General features: G+C 39.9%; 1 protein-coding gene across 1 annotated transcript in view; it reads right to left on the reverse strand.

Moving 5' to 3' along the window:
* The window catches only part of pappa2 (pappalysin 2), a gene marked incomplete at its 3' end in the record, with an annotated part of 75,989 nt that overhangs the window by 493 nt on the left and 59,655 nt on the right, over window positions 1-15,841 (reverse strand). The window contains exons 25-26 of the mRNA XM_042428109.1: window positions 13,599-13,670; window positions 3,203-3,301 (exon numbers count right to left, since the gene is read on the reverse strand). Of these exons, the coding sequence (XP_042284043.1) occupies window positions 3,203-3,301; window positions 13,599-13,670 (171 nt within the window). The remainder of the gene's footprint in view (window positions 1-3,202; window positions 3,302-13,598; window positions 13,671-15,841) is intronic.

Genomic DNA, 15,841 nt, shown 5'->3' on the forward strand with positions numbered 1-15,841 from the left:
GAGCACGTCTTTGAATGGCAAAAACAGACAATAAAAAATAAATGTGCTTGAACTGAGTTAGCAGCTAGTGGACAGTTTTGTCCCCTCTCCTACATTCTGTTTGTGCTGAAAGGTAAGTACCGCTTAGTAACCCGAGCGTGGTCTTATTAGACTTGTTGTATTTCCTCACAGTTTCAAAGAGAACTCCCACGGCCCCCCGGAGGCCGATAAAGTGCATGATGTCAAATGGTTCAACGTGGCCTTTGAACGGCAAGAAACCTTGAGGGTCTTCAGGGGGAAGGAGGGAGGAACGCACCGCCGTGGAGGTGAACGGATGAACACATGTTAAGAATCAACAACAAGAGGCTGCCAGCTCTTGTCTAGGAAGCGAGCCATCACCACAAGTTGCAAAATAAACTCTGGTGCCCCGCGAAGCAGTCTGTTGCAAGAAATGTAAACATTCGCTCCTGGAGAGAAGGAGTGAGAGGAAGATTGAGAGAAAGAAAGGGAGAGGGAGAAAGGAGAGTGGGAGGCGAGGAAAGAAAATAAGGATGACGGCAAGCAAGGCGAGAAGGAGAGTGGGAGGTAGCAGCTGGTCGGCCTTCACTGCTGATTGCACTCAGTTTTGGATTGAGATGGGGTTGATGGCAGGGTAATAGCTTCACTGAACGAGCTGCAGAAGGCCCAGCTTCACTTAAAATGCGAGCAGTCCCATTTAAGACGAATTGGCGCGGCCATTAAATGTTTCCTTAACAGCTTCATCTTGATTCATTGATGCAGGAGCAGAACAAGCCAAGCAATATTCCACCTTTGATGCCTTCTAACAACCTTTGGAGTGAGAGAAAGGGCTTGCTTTCCCTTCATCCACAGAAACAAAAGCCAAGTCTTTTGGCTGTGTTGAGTGTTTGGATTAGTTGCCTCCCCGCTGTTTACGGCAACATATTCATGAACGGAATTCATGTGACAAGAAATGGTTTCAAATTGATGAATTCAACCTTGCATGCAACCAGAACCAAATGGTGTTCAGTCTCATGTAAAAAAAATCATGTCTTCTTTGTCTTCCTTCCGTTTGCTCTGCTACTTTTACTACTTTGGCCCCTTGTCGGGCTAAAACACAGACTCGAGTTAACAAATCAAAGGAAGATTGTGTGCTTCCATAGATGGTGTGGCAGCTCAGATCTTTTCCCTGTCGGCCAATGACTGAATCCCACCTGAATCATCTCTGGTGTATCCCTCCTCCCTTGTCATCGCCGCAACTACCCCTGTAAATAAAACCAATACTGCCTGCACTCCATAAAAAGTAGGCAGCTGGCCTCTGTGGACTGATCCAGACACAAATAGATATGAATATTGATTCAAATATTTGATGTAGTTCAGATGTGGATGACTTATCCTGCCAGATTCTGAAACAATCTGTGTTACCAGCAGAAAAAGGTAAATCACCTCATTGTTGTCTGTGTGTTTTAACCCTGATTATGGGTAAGTACTGAAACTGTAGAAAATTGCCAAAAAATATCCCGAGTCTCAAGTTTTAATTTTTTTGGCAGAAAAGAAATATGTGATCTGGGTCACGCTGTGTTAAAAACCTGTAATTTCCTACACCTGCATAAGTCGAGCCACATAGAAACAGAGAGTTCTGTAAACAACCCTACCATCCAGCGCTCTTCATCAACCCCCCCACCAAGCCCCTAACCCTCCCACCCCCCGCTAACTGCATCACTCTGCTGGAGCCGCGGCGGCAGTCAGGATGCTGACTCTTACGGCGGTTTAGTTCACTTCCTCGGAGCAACCCCCGCTCGCTGAGCTGCTGTTTTACAGTGGCCGAATGAACCGCAGACCATCAGACACCTCGCTGCTCCCACCCTTATACCCCCTCCCTCCCCCTTCCCCTTGTAAAAGAGCAGTTAGTGGCAGTCTGGCAGCTCATTTATTATGACGGCAGCTACAGACTCGCTGAACTCCTTCTCCATTTAGGAAGGAGCTGCCAGTGAGTCATGGCGTGCTGCGGACATGGAGGAGACAGCGGAGGCTTGGCCAACTGTAGGCTATAGGAATTAATAGGCAGGGCCCCCTGAATGGGTGTCATGAATATGTGGCTGTACAGTAGCCAAATAGGGTATAGTGGGAGGGGGGTGAGCTACTCCCCAAACGTCCACACAGGAGAGAAGTTCTCATGAGAGCGCAGAAAAATAGGAAAAAAAGACGTGTTTATGTAGAAGTAGTTCAGGGAATGAGTGCCCTGGTTTCCACCACTGGCCCAACACGGGCTTCCTCATTATTATTCATACCATTCCTCTTACCCACCCAATATATACAGCAATCATTTAGTGCAATTAGTGTAATGTGATACATTTGCATCTTGTAGCGAGCACGAACAAGCTATCTCCGGGGAAAGTAAGGATGGATAAACACAAAGATATCCAACATATTCCTCAAACTCATTAGGCCTGTGTTAGACTTCCTTTAATCAAATGATAGGCCTAAATCACACAGTAGAGCTGCACTACAAAAAAAGTTGTTTTTTTTTATCTGCACTGAAGATGCTTTAAATGAAGTGTTTTCACCAACAAAGTAATACGGTGGGATTTTCATTGTCATCTGCTAAAACTGTTACAGTGTAAAAGAGTCTCATCAGGTATACTGTGTTGTTGTCCAAGAGTATTCTGACATCCTGAGCCCTGACTCATTTCTTGTATTGGAGAAACGGCCTAATATGAGAAGTGAGAAAGCGTATAGCAGCAGCATGGGTGGTGAAAACCTGCTTATTTACCATTTGAGTGGAAAAGCTGGAGGGCACAAGTCTCCTCTGTTGTTTTAAGTACAGATGAGGGAGACTAAATAGGCGCAGTCATTAACAGGAGAGAGGGGAAAGTAGCAGGGATCTGTGTTTGTTTGCTTAGTGGAAGTCTCCTGCGTGGCAGTGTAGCACTCCAAAAAGAGATGGATTTCTACTACTGTAAACAGGAAGAATCTGGCTTTGAATCCAGCTTCAGCCTCTAAGCTCCATCTTGATTGCAAGACGCGAGCCCTGCCACCTTTATAACAAAGTGGACGGACATTGTAAGTTATATTATATCTATTAAAAGGATACCCTGGAGAAATATATTTTGTTATTAAAAATCAAAACACAAACAGATGGGATAAAATGAAAAAATCAATCTTTCTCTTCCTGTGTAAATACAGCAGACAGGAGGTATAGCACTGGAAACGTTTGTTTGTGTACCTTTCTGGTGGAGAGTGTGGACGGGCAGCAGTCTCCTCCGTCATACTGGCAGTAAGCCCGGTTGTTGATGGTGTCACACCAGCCATCCCCTCCAAAAGGCTAGACACAAGTCACAAACAAGAAAAGGTCATATTTATTATGGTTTAAGAAAGTTGTCTCCCAACACAGCATGGAAAGCCAAACAAAGAAATGTAATCCACATCTTCCCAGAAAACAGATTTTCACTAAGTGGCGAACATTGTCATACAATGAAGTTGTTTGGAACAAATGTCCATGAAACAAATCAAAATAAACTCTCACGCAGCATGATCCAAGTCCAGTCCGAGTTGTACCTTCAGTCATACCAGCGAGTCGGTTGCACGCTCATTGTTTGCTCTGACAAAGATTATACAAGCGATGAGAGAGGTTGACTTGTGTCCATTGAACAAGCTGGAAGCAGGTCTTCAAATCAGTGTACAAGCAGGCCTGCTGCTTTATTCAGCAGTAGTTTCACATGTACTGGAGTTTCATGTGGGATACAACAAAACTTCCCCTAAATTAAAGATACTCATATTGAGTTTTATGTAACGTTAGGATCATTGTTAAAAAATGTACAACAAAAAGTCATATGAATGATGATGGTGATGTTTTGTTATTAGATACAAGATTTCTTTGCATGACTTGCTGTTTGATGTGGAACATGTGATCTTGGTGCTTTTTGCACTCAGTCTTAACTGCAGATGTCTATGCAGACTATGCACCCTGAGGCAAACAAGTTCAGCCAATAAGACTCATTAATGCTGATGTTGGGGATATACTCAGAATGTCACGATTAGCTTGTGAGTGGTTGTAGATGTGCTACCAAACATCTTCTTAGCATAGCCTTTTAGCAATAACCTGGAGTAAGCATTAAACTGGTTGCATGTTAAAGAATTAGCATGATTTGGTTGCATATTTGCTTGATAGTAAGATTCTAAATTGAATGCTGAGGTAGGTTTATATTAGCGTACTTCTCTGGATAAACCAGTAACTTAGCTTTGTAAAACATTGGCAGGATTTGTTTGAATATTTGCCACGTGTTGTGATTGGACACAAAGGGGACAACCAGGATGTTTGACTAACCTAACCCTCTAAAATGTTGGCCTAACACAGTGGAACATTACAGAAAAAATGACCCAGTCTGATAAACCCAGTGATGTGTCCGCAGTCAGTTGCCTTATATGCTAAAGTCAATGGTTGGTGCTTAAGAATTATGACTGTGTAGCCTGATGTTTGCTGTGGTAATCCTTTGCATGGTGGATTTGCATTGTTTAAAGTCTGAGCTGGATTATGGCACAAGGGATTAAACATCATATTGAGTGATGATAAACAACACCATACCTGAGACCTGTAGTAATAATGGCTTTCACTTTTGGGGTCTTTGTGAAGACAATATTTTTTCTTTTAGCATTGCAGAATAAATAATATGACAAACTGATGCAGAAAATCATTCATTGTAATTAAGTGCAAGCAATGTTTCTTTTTACATCCCATTTAGCTGTTTTTTACTTAAACTCAGATAGATAGGGTGGACAGATCCACAGGCAGATGTCATTTAATGACCGTCAGGTATGCTTCATGTTACTTAAAATACCTGTTAATGACAATTCCTCAAACTGTTTTTGCAATGCTTTGGCCAGTGTGGGAGTCCTTCTGGAGAAACTCTGGAGTGGCACGCAAATTTGTGGAATTCGACTTGCATAGAATCTCAAACTTTTCATGTTGAAAGCCTTTTTAATGTTTTCGACTAAACCTTGAGGGCTTCCCTGAAGTGCCAACAATGTGAAAATAAGTGCAGAGTGCCAAAGATACTTTTGGCTTTCTCCGGCGGGCTGATGGAGTCATTTCAAAGTCTCAGGGTTCTACCTAAACTGCGCAGGGGGAGAGAGCAGCTGCTGAGAAGATTTCTGCAGTTTTCTCTTCACTTCAAAGAACTCCCTACTTGACGAATCCCCTTGCCTTTCCTAACTAAACTGCCGTGGCATAAATAAATCTATTTAATTGTTCTGTTTCTGAGTAAATACTTTACCAGCAATTGCACCAGATGCCTCACCCAAATCACTACTAGTATGTAAATCTTTGAATTACCTTTCATGTCATGCACAATACAGACATGCATAGCCTGATGTCACGTTTTATTTGAAATTTAATGAGATCCATAGCTGAGCTTTATTGTGGGTTTTATCATTTCATGTACAAGTATTTCCTTGCTAAGAGCTGCTAAAATTAGCGGACCCCATGCTTTGCCCACATGACGATGATGAATTTTGAGGTCAGGGCTCACGTTGAGGTTAATTAGTGTTTACATTGCTTCCAGGCAACATATATTTTACTTTCAACAGAAATGCACAGACGTCCATGTAGAGTATTAAACCAGCAAGAGTTGGCTGCGCACCTTAGTCCCCTATGTGTAATTAAAAGGTCAACTGGTTTGTGTATTACCTTTATACAGGAACTCCCTTCAAATCAGTTTAAACCAGACAGAGATGTACAAAGCAGCAGCAGCCAACCCTACACCTTGCTAACATAAATATTCTACCTCTTAGCACTGGCTATTTCAAATGGGAGCATGTGCTGTCATCAGCACCTGCCAAGCGCTTCATCAGAACATTATAAAACACAGATATGAATTCTAGTGAACACTCATCTGTCAAGCAATATATTTATTGTTTTACTTCTCTTGTCCATGTGGCTGAAAGTGTTTTTCCTTTTGATAGGAAATACAGTTCGTGGAGTTTAAGGGAGGTGTGTGTGTGTATGTGTGTGTGTGTGTGTGTGTGTGTGTGTGTGTGTTTTGACGGTGGATGTAGTTGGGGGGGTTGTGAAACATAGTCCAACATAGTGTGCTAGATATTATAGGATACGAGGCATAGGACTTGGTGAATCATTGGCTAAATGTACATGCTCAGAATAAAACAAGAATAAAAACAGAAACAAGAATATGCTGTGATTAACGTGTGTACATGTACTGCGACAGGACAGAAGTATGGATTACTCTACAAATAACTGTTTACATGCAGTTGGTCTGTTATACTGTACACTTAATTTATTTGTACTGGGTTATAGACTAATTTGAGGCACGTTAGGTGGTGAAACCTCTTCAGTAATGTGACACTGCCTCTTTAAGATTTTTTTATATTCAGGTTTCTTGCTTACATACGTTTTAGAAATCATTGTTATTGCCAAAATCTGTGAATAAACAGATGACTTAAGTGCACATAAACACATGATTGAAGTTCAGTGCCTGCATTTCAAAATGTCACTCACTGCCAGCTGACTGCAAACTTTTGCTGCTGGGGGACTGAGCCTGTGCTTCCAAATAAAATGATATGTCACCAGGTCAGCTGTAAAACCCCTTTTACGCTGAAGTGTCATTTGTAACTTTTCAACTGACTATATGTCCTTGTGTTAGGTAGGAGCTCTCTGCTTTTCCACTGACAATCCAGTGAGAGACTTATATTAAGGCTACAATAAATGCAGCTTTATTTGTAACCAAGGTTACAGACGGCAGCCTATAACTCCCCTGTCTATGCAGCAAGGTAAAAGAAGAAGCAGGCATTGTGCTGGATACATGACGAGGTGCAGGTGACAGGCGTTTGCAGTTTGGGTGATCCCTAAACTGCCTAAAACTGTGCTGTTTCATAACTGTATGGAAATTTGAAATCACTGGCTCTGAGCTCTAGAGCAGTCAGAGCCCTCGTGGCCAGCAACGTTTGCTGCAGAAAACACCCCCAGGGTGAGAACAGTCTGGCCGTTCTCAAAATGCTCTTGGAGAAAGGATAGCATGTCCTGCAGAGAGCAGGAACGTGGGTTGATGGTTCTGGACTTGGACTAGTCCTAAAACAGCTGTAAATGAGCTCCATACACATTTCCAGGAGAAAGTCAGAGATGATCTGGTACACTGTCCCAACAGTTGCCTCCTGAGTAACTCCCTGTGGAGATATTTCAGGCACTTCCAACTGGAAGACTCAAGGGAGACCCCAGGGAAGACCCAGAACATGCTGGAGAGATCATATTTGCAGAAGAGCCTATGAACACAGCTGGATTCCCCCAGAACACCTGGAAGATGTGGCTCGGGCAACACAAATTTGGCTTGCTCTATTTAGTCTGTTACCACTGCAAACTGGACCTGGATAAGTTGTATATAGATGGATGGATGGAGGAAAAATAACTTAAAAATAAGACAATTTGTGGTGTCAGGAAACAACAGTAATACTAAGGAACATGGGGCCCTATTTTTATGGTGGCACAACAACCAATGCAAGCAGGGCTATGCACTGTATTTTCCTGAGCTTGAAATTAGCCTTGCTTGTCTGTGTTGTAATTTGGTACAGTGCACATGGTGTACTGGTGGGAGGAGAGGCACTCTAGGGTGGGAGGTTCATTCAAATTACACCATGCAAAGATAAGATAAAATATATTTTATTGTCTGTATTGTCTACTCCCCTTAGGGATATTTCTCTTGTGCTCAGCAGAGCAAGTTGTTGGTATTGTGGTGGAAATCGGGTCTTTGACATTATAGATGTCTCAGAAACATGTCTGTATGGCCGGAGCAAATGTGCAGCAATCATGGAATAATACCTAAAATGTAAAGAACCTTTTTTATTATTATTATTAAACACTCTACATTCAGTACATGCATTTAAAGCGGTATAAAAAAATAATGTTTACTGTGGTTACTGGTAAAGCTGTCTCAAGATGGTTGATTCTTACAGTATCTGTTGTCCACAGCTGCTTGATACCATATGAAATCTGAAGGCAGCATGACTGATACGTTGATGGATCTGCAGCTTCTGATTACAAATGTGCCAGAGCTCAGTGCTGTTACACACAACTGTTCACTGTGTTTACCTCCATTAAATCACATACAAATGACACCAGGCTGCCACAAAATACCCACACACATCTCTACACTTGGTTATTTCTGGGGATTCTGTTTTTATGTGGGAGACATTGGATTACTGAGGTTCATCAGTCCTGTGCATCATTGCCTCCTTCCCAACTTTGTTTTTTAGTGAAAGTGGCTCATGTTTATTCTTTAAATGCATCACAGTACAATCCTGCTGTGACATCAATTACAATATGTCAGATTGATGGGATCAAAAAGGTGCTTTACCAACCATATTTTTTATGAGCTAATGTAGCCATGCTTCATTGTGATTAGCTCAGTTGTTTGGACTGGCTGAGAGAGTATTTATTAATCACCACACCCTCCCATCTATATTCACCTTCATCCAACCCTTTTGCACTTTGTGCTGCTGCACATACATGAACCAAAAGAGCAGGTGCACTTGGACACAACCAAGCAGTCAGTGCGCCCAAGACCTGGCACTTTGTGCTTGTTGCAGTTGCGTGATTAAAATAGGGCCCACAGACTTAACTAACAAACTTACTTGCTACAGATGAGTACAAATTTCCATTGCTAAGGAGAATAATTAGTAGATGGTATGCGTGCAATCAGACATTTTTATCTAAATTGATCAGAATTTCTAGACTTTCTCTTGGATAATAAGCTTTGTATTTGGAAAGCTAAGAAAGCTTCTTCCAAATAATTTGTGCTGTGGAGAGACTACTATAATTCCATTCATTGTAAATTTACCAAAAATCATTTATTATCCCGCTATCCAACAGTTAGGGCTGTCTCTCCTCTGAACTAACAACCAATACTCTTCTGGCTTCCTTCAGCCTAATGGGACTCATTTGTTTAATTTGTTTTGGTTATGTTTGTCTCCAATTATACAGCTACAGCATGTGTCTCAGAATACATTTGAAGAAACAGAGTAGTGTATATACATATTTAGCAATAGTCTGCAGTTGTGCGATTGTAATCACAGTTGATAGACACTTTGCAAACAGCAAATAATCATCTCGTTAAAGTCAGTGGATAGAGTGTGGCAGATAAATCAGATATGTTCTGTTTGTGAATATTCCACTTCATGCAGATCTATTGTGATATAAACACAGCTATCCCTAATCCTTAATGTCAAACCCATTGTTGCTTATTCTGTTGCTTCATCATGTGATCAAGGGGATTAGCACAGCCTCCATCAGAACAGTTTAAATACATAGATTATATCCTTTTTGCTCAAATGCCTCACATTAACTGATGCATGAGTCATTACATTTTAATTAGCCTGCAGTTACACTATTATCACATTCTTTTTCTTTATTGTTCCAGCAAACATTTTAAGCATGCTGAGAAAAGACACTTCTAGAAAGACATAACAGGTATTCTGTCTGTGATGTAACTCTCTGCTAAGAGAAAGATAGATAAAAACATTACCAAACACAGTCTCGGCCTGGCAGTTGTACAGGGACTGCCATGCTGATGCAGTAGGATACTTCAGCTGACATTCACACCAATTGTCAAATTGGTTTAAAGAAAGACAAGAGAGGGAGCGTAAGTAAGAGAAAGAGAGAGAGAGCTATGGCATCTGGATGAGATCTGGCATAGAGCATATGCAGCACATGTGGTCTGGTATAATTTACAGTGTTGTCATGGAGGAGTGGGTTATAAGCAACTGTTTTGCCTAGCAACATTCACGGGAAGGTGGAAGGGGAAAATGTAGAGCTGGCAGGTAGGAAGAATATTTTAATACCGTGAGACATCAACAGTTTATGTGTTCCATCGGTAGTTCCAGCCTTCTCTGAACCCAACGTATGAATGCCAAATAAAAACTATCTGGCTTTATGATTTTAGATGATTTACTGTCACTGCTAAAATATTACTGAGCAGAGATGGACGTTAAATTGTAGATTAAACAAACTTTCATTTATGATACAAACAGCAGGGCACACAAAATACAGTGAAACGGAACATAAGCCCAAAAGTCTAAAGTCTTGCTACAGTGGCCCTTAGAGGTTGCAATGTTAATTACATTCCACAATAAAAAAAGAGTTGAATGAAACAAACTATTCCTATCAGTAGTGGTGATCAGAGTGGTGGGGAGTTTATCCTCCTAACTGGAGGGAAGACCATGAGGTCATCAAAATCTGAGGAATTTTTACCCTCAGATTTGAGCTTGACTGTGCAGAGGAAATTTCATGGCCCATTAGTTTTGATATTTCTTGCATACAAATGGAAATGTTGGCCTAATGGTGAAATGAGCGTGAAATTCATTCTTGACCTTGGAAATAGTAATTTCACAAAATAATCATAACTCAAGGTCCATTTTTTTCTGGAGCTTTCGACATAATCTCATGGTCTTCATCAGTGGATGAGGTCTGCTCAGTTGCCGTGGAGATGTCTCGCTTCTCCAAAGAGTATCTTTGAAATTATGTCTCCTACATATACAACCACCTGTCATCGCGTGACTATTTCCATACTTAATTAATGTGATGGAGAGTGGACTTTGAGTTAAGATTGTTTTTTCAAAATAAAATTCATACTCTGGGGACTATTAATATCAACATACTTTGCAGGAAACCCAGAAAAAGTATTCAGATTCTTTACTTAAGTAAAAGTACCAATACAGCAATGTAAAAATACTCTATTGCAAGTAAAAGTCCTGCATGAAAAATCCTACTAGCTGTAAGTAAAAGTACATAAGTATTATGAGCTTGATGTAGTTAAAGTATTGCAGTAAAAGTAGTGGTTTGGTCCCTCTGACTGATATATTATTATATATGACATCATTAGATTATTAATAGTGAAACATCAGTGTGTAAGCAGCCTGTTATGTTGTAGTTTCAACTACTTTATATACATTTAGCAAGTTTAGTCCAGTGGTTCCCAACCTAGGGGTCGGGCCCTTCCAAAGGGTCACCAGATAAATCTGAGTGGTCGTGAGATGATTACAAGTTCTGATAAACAAATCTGTTTTCAGTTTTTGGAATTTTTCTCTAATCTTTGATTTGTGCTGAAATATTGTATCATTCAAACATTTATTTAAATGAAACCATGTGAGAAGTGGGAAAAAGGGAAAAATCACCATTTAGTGGAGCTGTTAACAACTCATAGACATCTGAAATGTGACCCCAAGGTAGGAAACCACTGGTTTCATCTTTAACAATGTGTTAAAAGCTTGTTATATTATCCATTGTTTCAAATCTTCATCTGAAAAGTAACTAAAGCTGTCAAATAAATGTAGTGGAGTGGAAGTATAAAGTAGCATCAAATTGAAATACTCAGGTAAAGTACAAGTACCTCAAAATTGTACTAAAAGTATTTGAGCAAATGTACTTAGTTGCTTTCCACCACTGACTTAAGTATTGGTATTGGGGAAATGATCTGACCTGACCTGACAGTGGTGCATTGTGAATATTCATACCAAATCTGAACCAACTGAAGTACATCATCATCCTAAAGGTGTATTTATAGTTCTGTGTTAAGGGGTGATAGCGTAGCTGTGGAGCATGCGCACATAGCTGCTGTAGCTAGGACTTAGGCTACGCCATAGCTAATGTTCAACTCAAAAATGTAACAAATCAGGGGATATGGCAGCTATGGAGATATCATGTAAGGACTGCAATAGCATGTTTCTGATGCGGGTAGAGATTGTTGAGAGTGATGGCAACATTACGCAAGCACATGTTGAGCAAAGCACCTCCACCACAAACCTTCTGCTAACCCTAACCAATGCTCTCTATACAGAAAATGAAAGAACATAAACATGCCGATTTCACAGCAGAGGTTTCCCATTTAATAATGGAACAAGGATAAATCACAGTTATTTGGATGTAACTCCAGTTTTATGTAAGTATGTGTATAACCTACAGCTACTACATCACAAATTAAATAAAAGAATGTAAACATAGATACTTTGGGGAATATAATTAAAGCACAATACTGCCTGATGTTGTACAACATATCAGTCTGCTGCTGTTAGAGGTATAAACCCAGCTTTAGTCTATATCTAGGTCTAGATTTAGTCTTCTTGTCTTTCATAATTCAGACTGTAGTGTAAGAGTGCAACTGACAGGTTTACTTTTCATTCTAAGACTATGATGACTTTGGGTTTTATCCTCTATTTCTTTTCTATTCTTTTATTTGTGTGTAAGCTCAGTGGCTGAGCAAAGTCTTTAAAGCTAAAAGGAGGAAAGATCCATCACTTTTATTTTAGACCTGTAATCGACAAACAAGCTTAATATTTGTCTTGAATAGACTTGCTACCGCTTTATATGCTGTATGTTCTGTCTCAGTAAAGAATTTTTAGGTATACACATGGTACTAAACTAATAAACTATTACTTAGTAGTATTGAATTGTTGTTTCCTGTGAAAATCATTTTTTTAACTGGCAAATACAATAAAGGACATTTACTAGACGTTTGACTTTTTTACCTCATCACTAAAAATGAATCTACTCCCTTTGTAAAACAGTATGAGAGTTCCTGCACCCATTAAGTAGAGTGTTTTTAAACTAGGCAGAAAGATTTAAAGGCCTTGTGTCAGCCTGAATAATTAATCTAAATCTAACATAATCCAGTGATTAATTGATTTTCCTTTATCAGATAATCCATTAGCCTTGGCAGGCATAACAACATTTGGCAATGCCAGGATCCCTGGAAAAAAAAAAAGCTCTTTGGACAGATTTGAAAAGGATTCTTTTAAAGTTTGAAGTGTGAGAATATCAATTTTTGCCTGAGATTTGTCATCATGAAATGTGAAGCACATTGCACACTAACTCTGGTATCTTGAGTAGTGATGACAACAGGGATACGGCGTGTTTTGCTTCATGTTTAATATTATCGGAAAAGTCTGGCGAAAGCAGTAAATTTAATGTGGTTATGCCCAGAAATGGTGTAATTGTTTTAAGGATTAAGTATTCCCTGTTTCGATGTTAATAAAATATATTTGATAATAACAGGATGAAAGCCTCACTGAGATCCTTCTGACCTTGAGGCTTTTGAAAGAGCACATATGCACATACTAGACATGTTATGTAAGAGTCGGTTAAGCAAGAGGTATCAAACACCATGTTCACAAAGTGCCTTAGACTGATAGATATGATGTCCAACTTGAATGGACATCAAAGGACACCTGTATGTATCATGGAAGCCACCAGGTGTATGGTTCCAAACAGGACATGCGATGCAACCATGACCACATTATTTTTTGGATTCTTTCATGTATTGAACTCATGTTGTTCTGCTCAGACCTGTGACATATAGAAAGGGAAAAACTTAACTCAGGAGCTCTTAGCTGCAGTAAATATTTTTGTAGTCCTTGGACAGATACAGTATCAGTTAAGACTAAAATAGACATTCACTCATTTAGCAGCTTCAAAAACCTGGGCGAGATTGGATGGAACTGTATTTGCCTGCTGTGTTGGCCTTCACAATATGCTTCATGGATAAATGGGCAGGATGGACGAAAAAAAGTATCTGCACGTACCACTCTATTTGATGCAGGACCTGCTTGGCTGTCTTGACTCTTACCTCACATGACTGGATGCAATGGATGTGCTGAGGGTCAGGGTACCACTTCATCATCCCTGTGCAGACTATACTCTGGAAAACAAGGCACATAAGGACAAAAGTTCAGCAATGCAGCCACAAGAAATGGATAACCATTGTGTTTGCCATGGAAAACAATATTACCCTCAGCCACAAACGCATTTCTTTAGGAGTTTTTTGTAGGCTTGATGCGCCAAAGTAGGATTAGATTATAGGAAACAGTGGTAGTAGTGAATTGAGATTGGAATATCAAACCACCAATCCATCCATTTTGCTGCTCCATGGGTGTTTATGTCTTGACTGACAGAAGTGATGATAACATTTGATGAAACAGGAACTAACAGCTTAACCAATTTTAAAGGCCATTTCTAAATTGTACATAATTTGAGTCACCAAATCACTGAAAGATCCTAAGGTCATAACTAATGGACCTTGTGATGAGACCGATTTGCCAACTGCTGTTTCCAAAGTCAAGAATGACATTTCAGTCTCAACTTTAAAGCCAGCATGAATGAGAAAATGCTCATATTTAAATATCTACAATTCCAAGATTCCAAGAGAAATTGGGCAAACCTCACCCGGTGAGGAAGATCATGTGAAAAGCTCCAGAACAGCTACTAATGGACCTTGTGGTGAGATTGTCTAGCCAAACCCGCTCCATGTTTATTTGAAATTCAGTGAAATTAATCTGGGAACATGAATGTGCTCAACAAATTTCATGGCAATATGCCTGTTGAATTATGAGACAGGTGGACAAATTTGACACTTTAACCTAATGGTGGAAAAGCTAATGGAGCATTGAAAATGGTTAGAGTTCATCCTCTGGGGAGAATGAATGAGCCTCATAAATTTAATGGGATTCTGCCCTTTACTTCTGTAGAAATATGGTGGAAATATTGGTACTAGAGGAAAGATCAGGGAGGTCACCAAAAACCATTACTTCTCTAAAAACCATGAATATCCACAACTAAGTTCATAGAAATCTGATTATTACAAACTGACTTGAAGGTGACATAAGAGTAAAGGTCATAGTATGTCCACAATATAAAGGATTCAACATCAAAATATACGACTAGAGCACCTCACATGCTTACAGTTCAATAATTTAGTGACAAATCAGTATATTATATTCCTTATAGTGGTGACTGATTCAGATACTGTTAAGTTTTTTTGCCAATGATCCCTCCCTTAAAATGACCTGTTACATAAAAAAGAACAAGGCTACATCTTGTACTTATTCTAATTGCCGACCATGCAGATATGTATTTTTTATAGACATATGCAGTACATTTGTGTCTTATTTGTTTGTTATGCATGGAAAACTTGGGAAAAAGAGAGTTTTATTCAACTTAAGTGGATGCAAAACATAAAAATTTGTGGTGAAATTTGGGTGAGGCTGTGGTCTCATGTAATTTATTTGACCCCAAGAATTTACAAGGTGGTTAGCAGATAGCCGATTGACTAACAAATATGGACAGAGAAAGTGGATCCTCCCCTGTGATTTCCTGAGCAGCCTGACACAGCGAAGGAGACCTGATTCTGAATTTGAGATAACACAATGCCTCGAAATCACAAGGCAGTGTCAGAGATATGGCGTAAGTTAGCAGACCTCCATCCAACTATTTGACCTTGGCAAGGGTGTATTTACTGGCTGGCTGGCTGGCTTTCTGACCACCCAAAAGTAAGGTGAAACTGGAGCAGTGTTTGCGACAGCGTTCACGTAGAAGCGATTCCTGAGATATGATGTTGGGTAACATGACCCACCTTTAAAACAAAAACAACAGCGCTCTAACCAAGACCCAAGATCTGACATTCCTACAAGTTTGTTCATAGTGACTTGTATACACTGTGTGTGTGAGAGATGTGTGTATTTCCTAAAAGGCTTGACGTCAACTGCAACCTTTACTCTTGCTATCTGCCTGTGATTTCCAGTAATGTAACAACACTTGAACGATAACGAACACACACTCAAATACACATTGGGAGGATTCTGTTGTGTGATGGTGCGTGATTATCTGGTGCAGCTGGGAATTAAAAATGTTTTTCTAGAAAACTCTAAAAGATACTGCCTTGCCAATGATCCCGTCAAAAATCTGATATGAAACACATTTACACATATTCTGACGAATTCAAAAAAATTGAGAGAGAGTCATTTTTGGTCATTTTCAGCCACTCAGGGAGACTTTTGGACAAGTTTTCGAAGCAGCTTGAAACCATTTTTTATT

This window comes from Thunnus maccoyii, chromosome 12 (genome assembly GCF_910596095.1).
Source record: "Thunnus maccoyii chromosome 12, fThuMac1.1, whole genome shotgun sequence".
Classification (NCBI taxonomy): Eukaryota; Metazoa; Chordata; class Actinopteri; order Scombriformes; family Scombridae; genus Thunnus; species Thunnus maccoyii.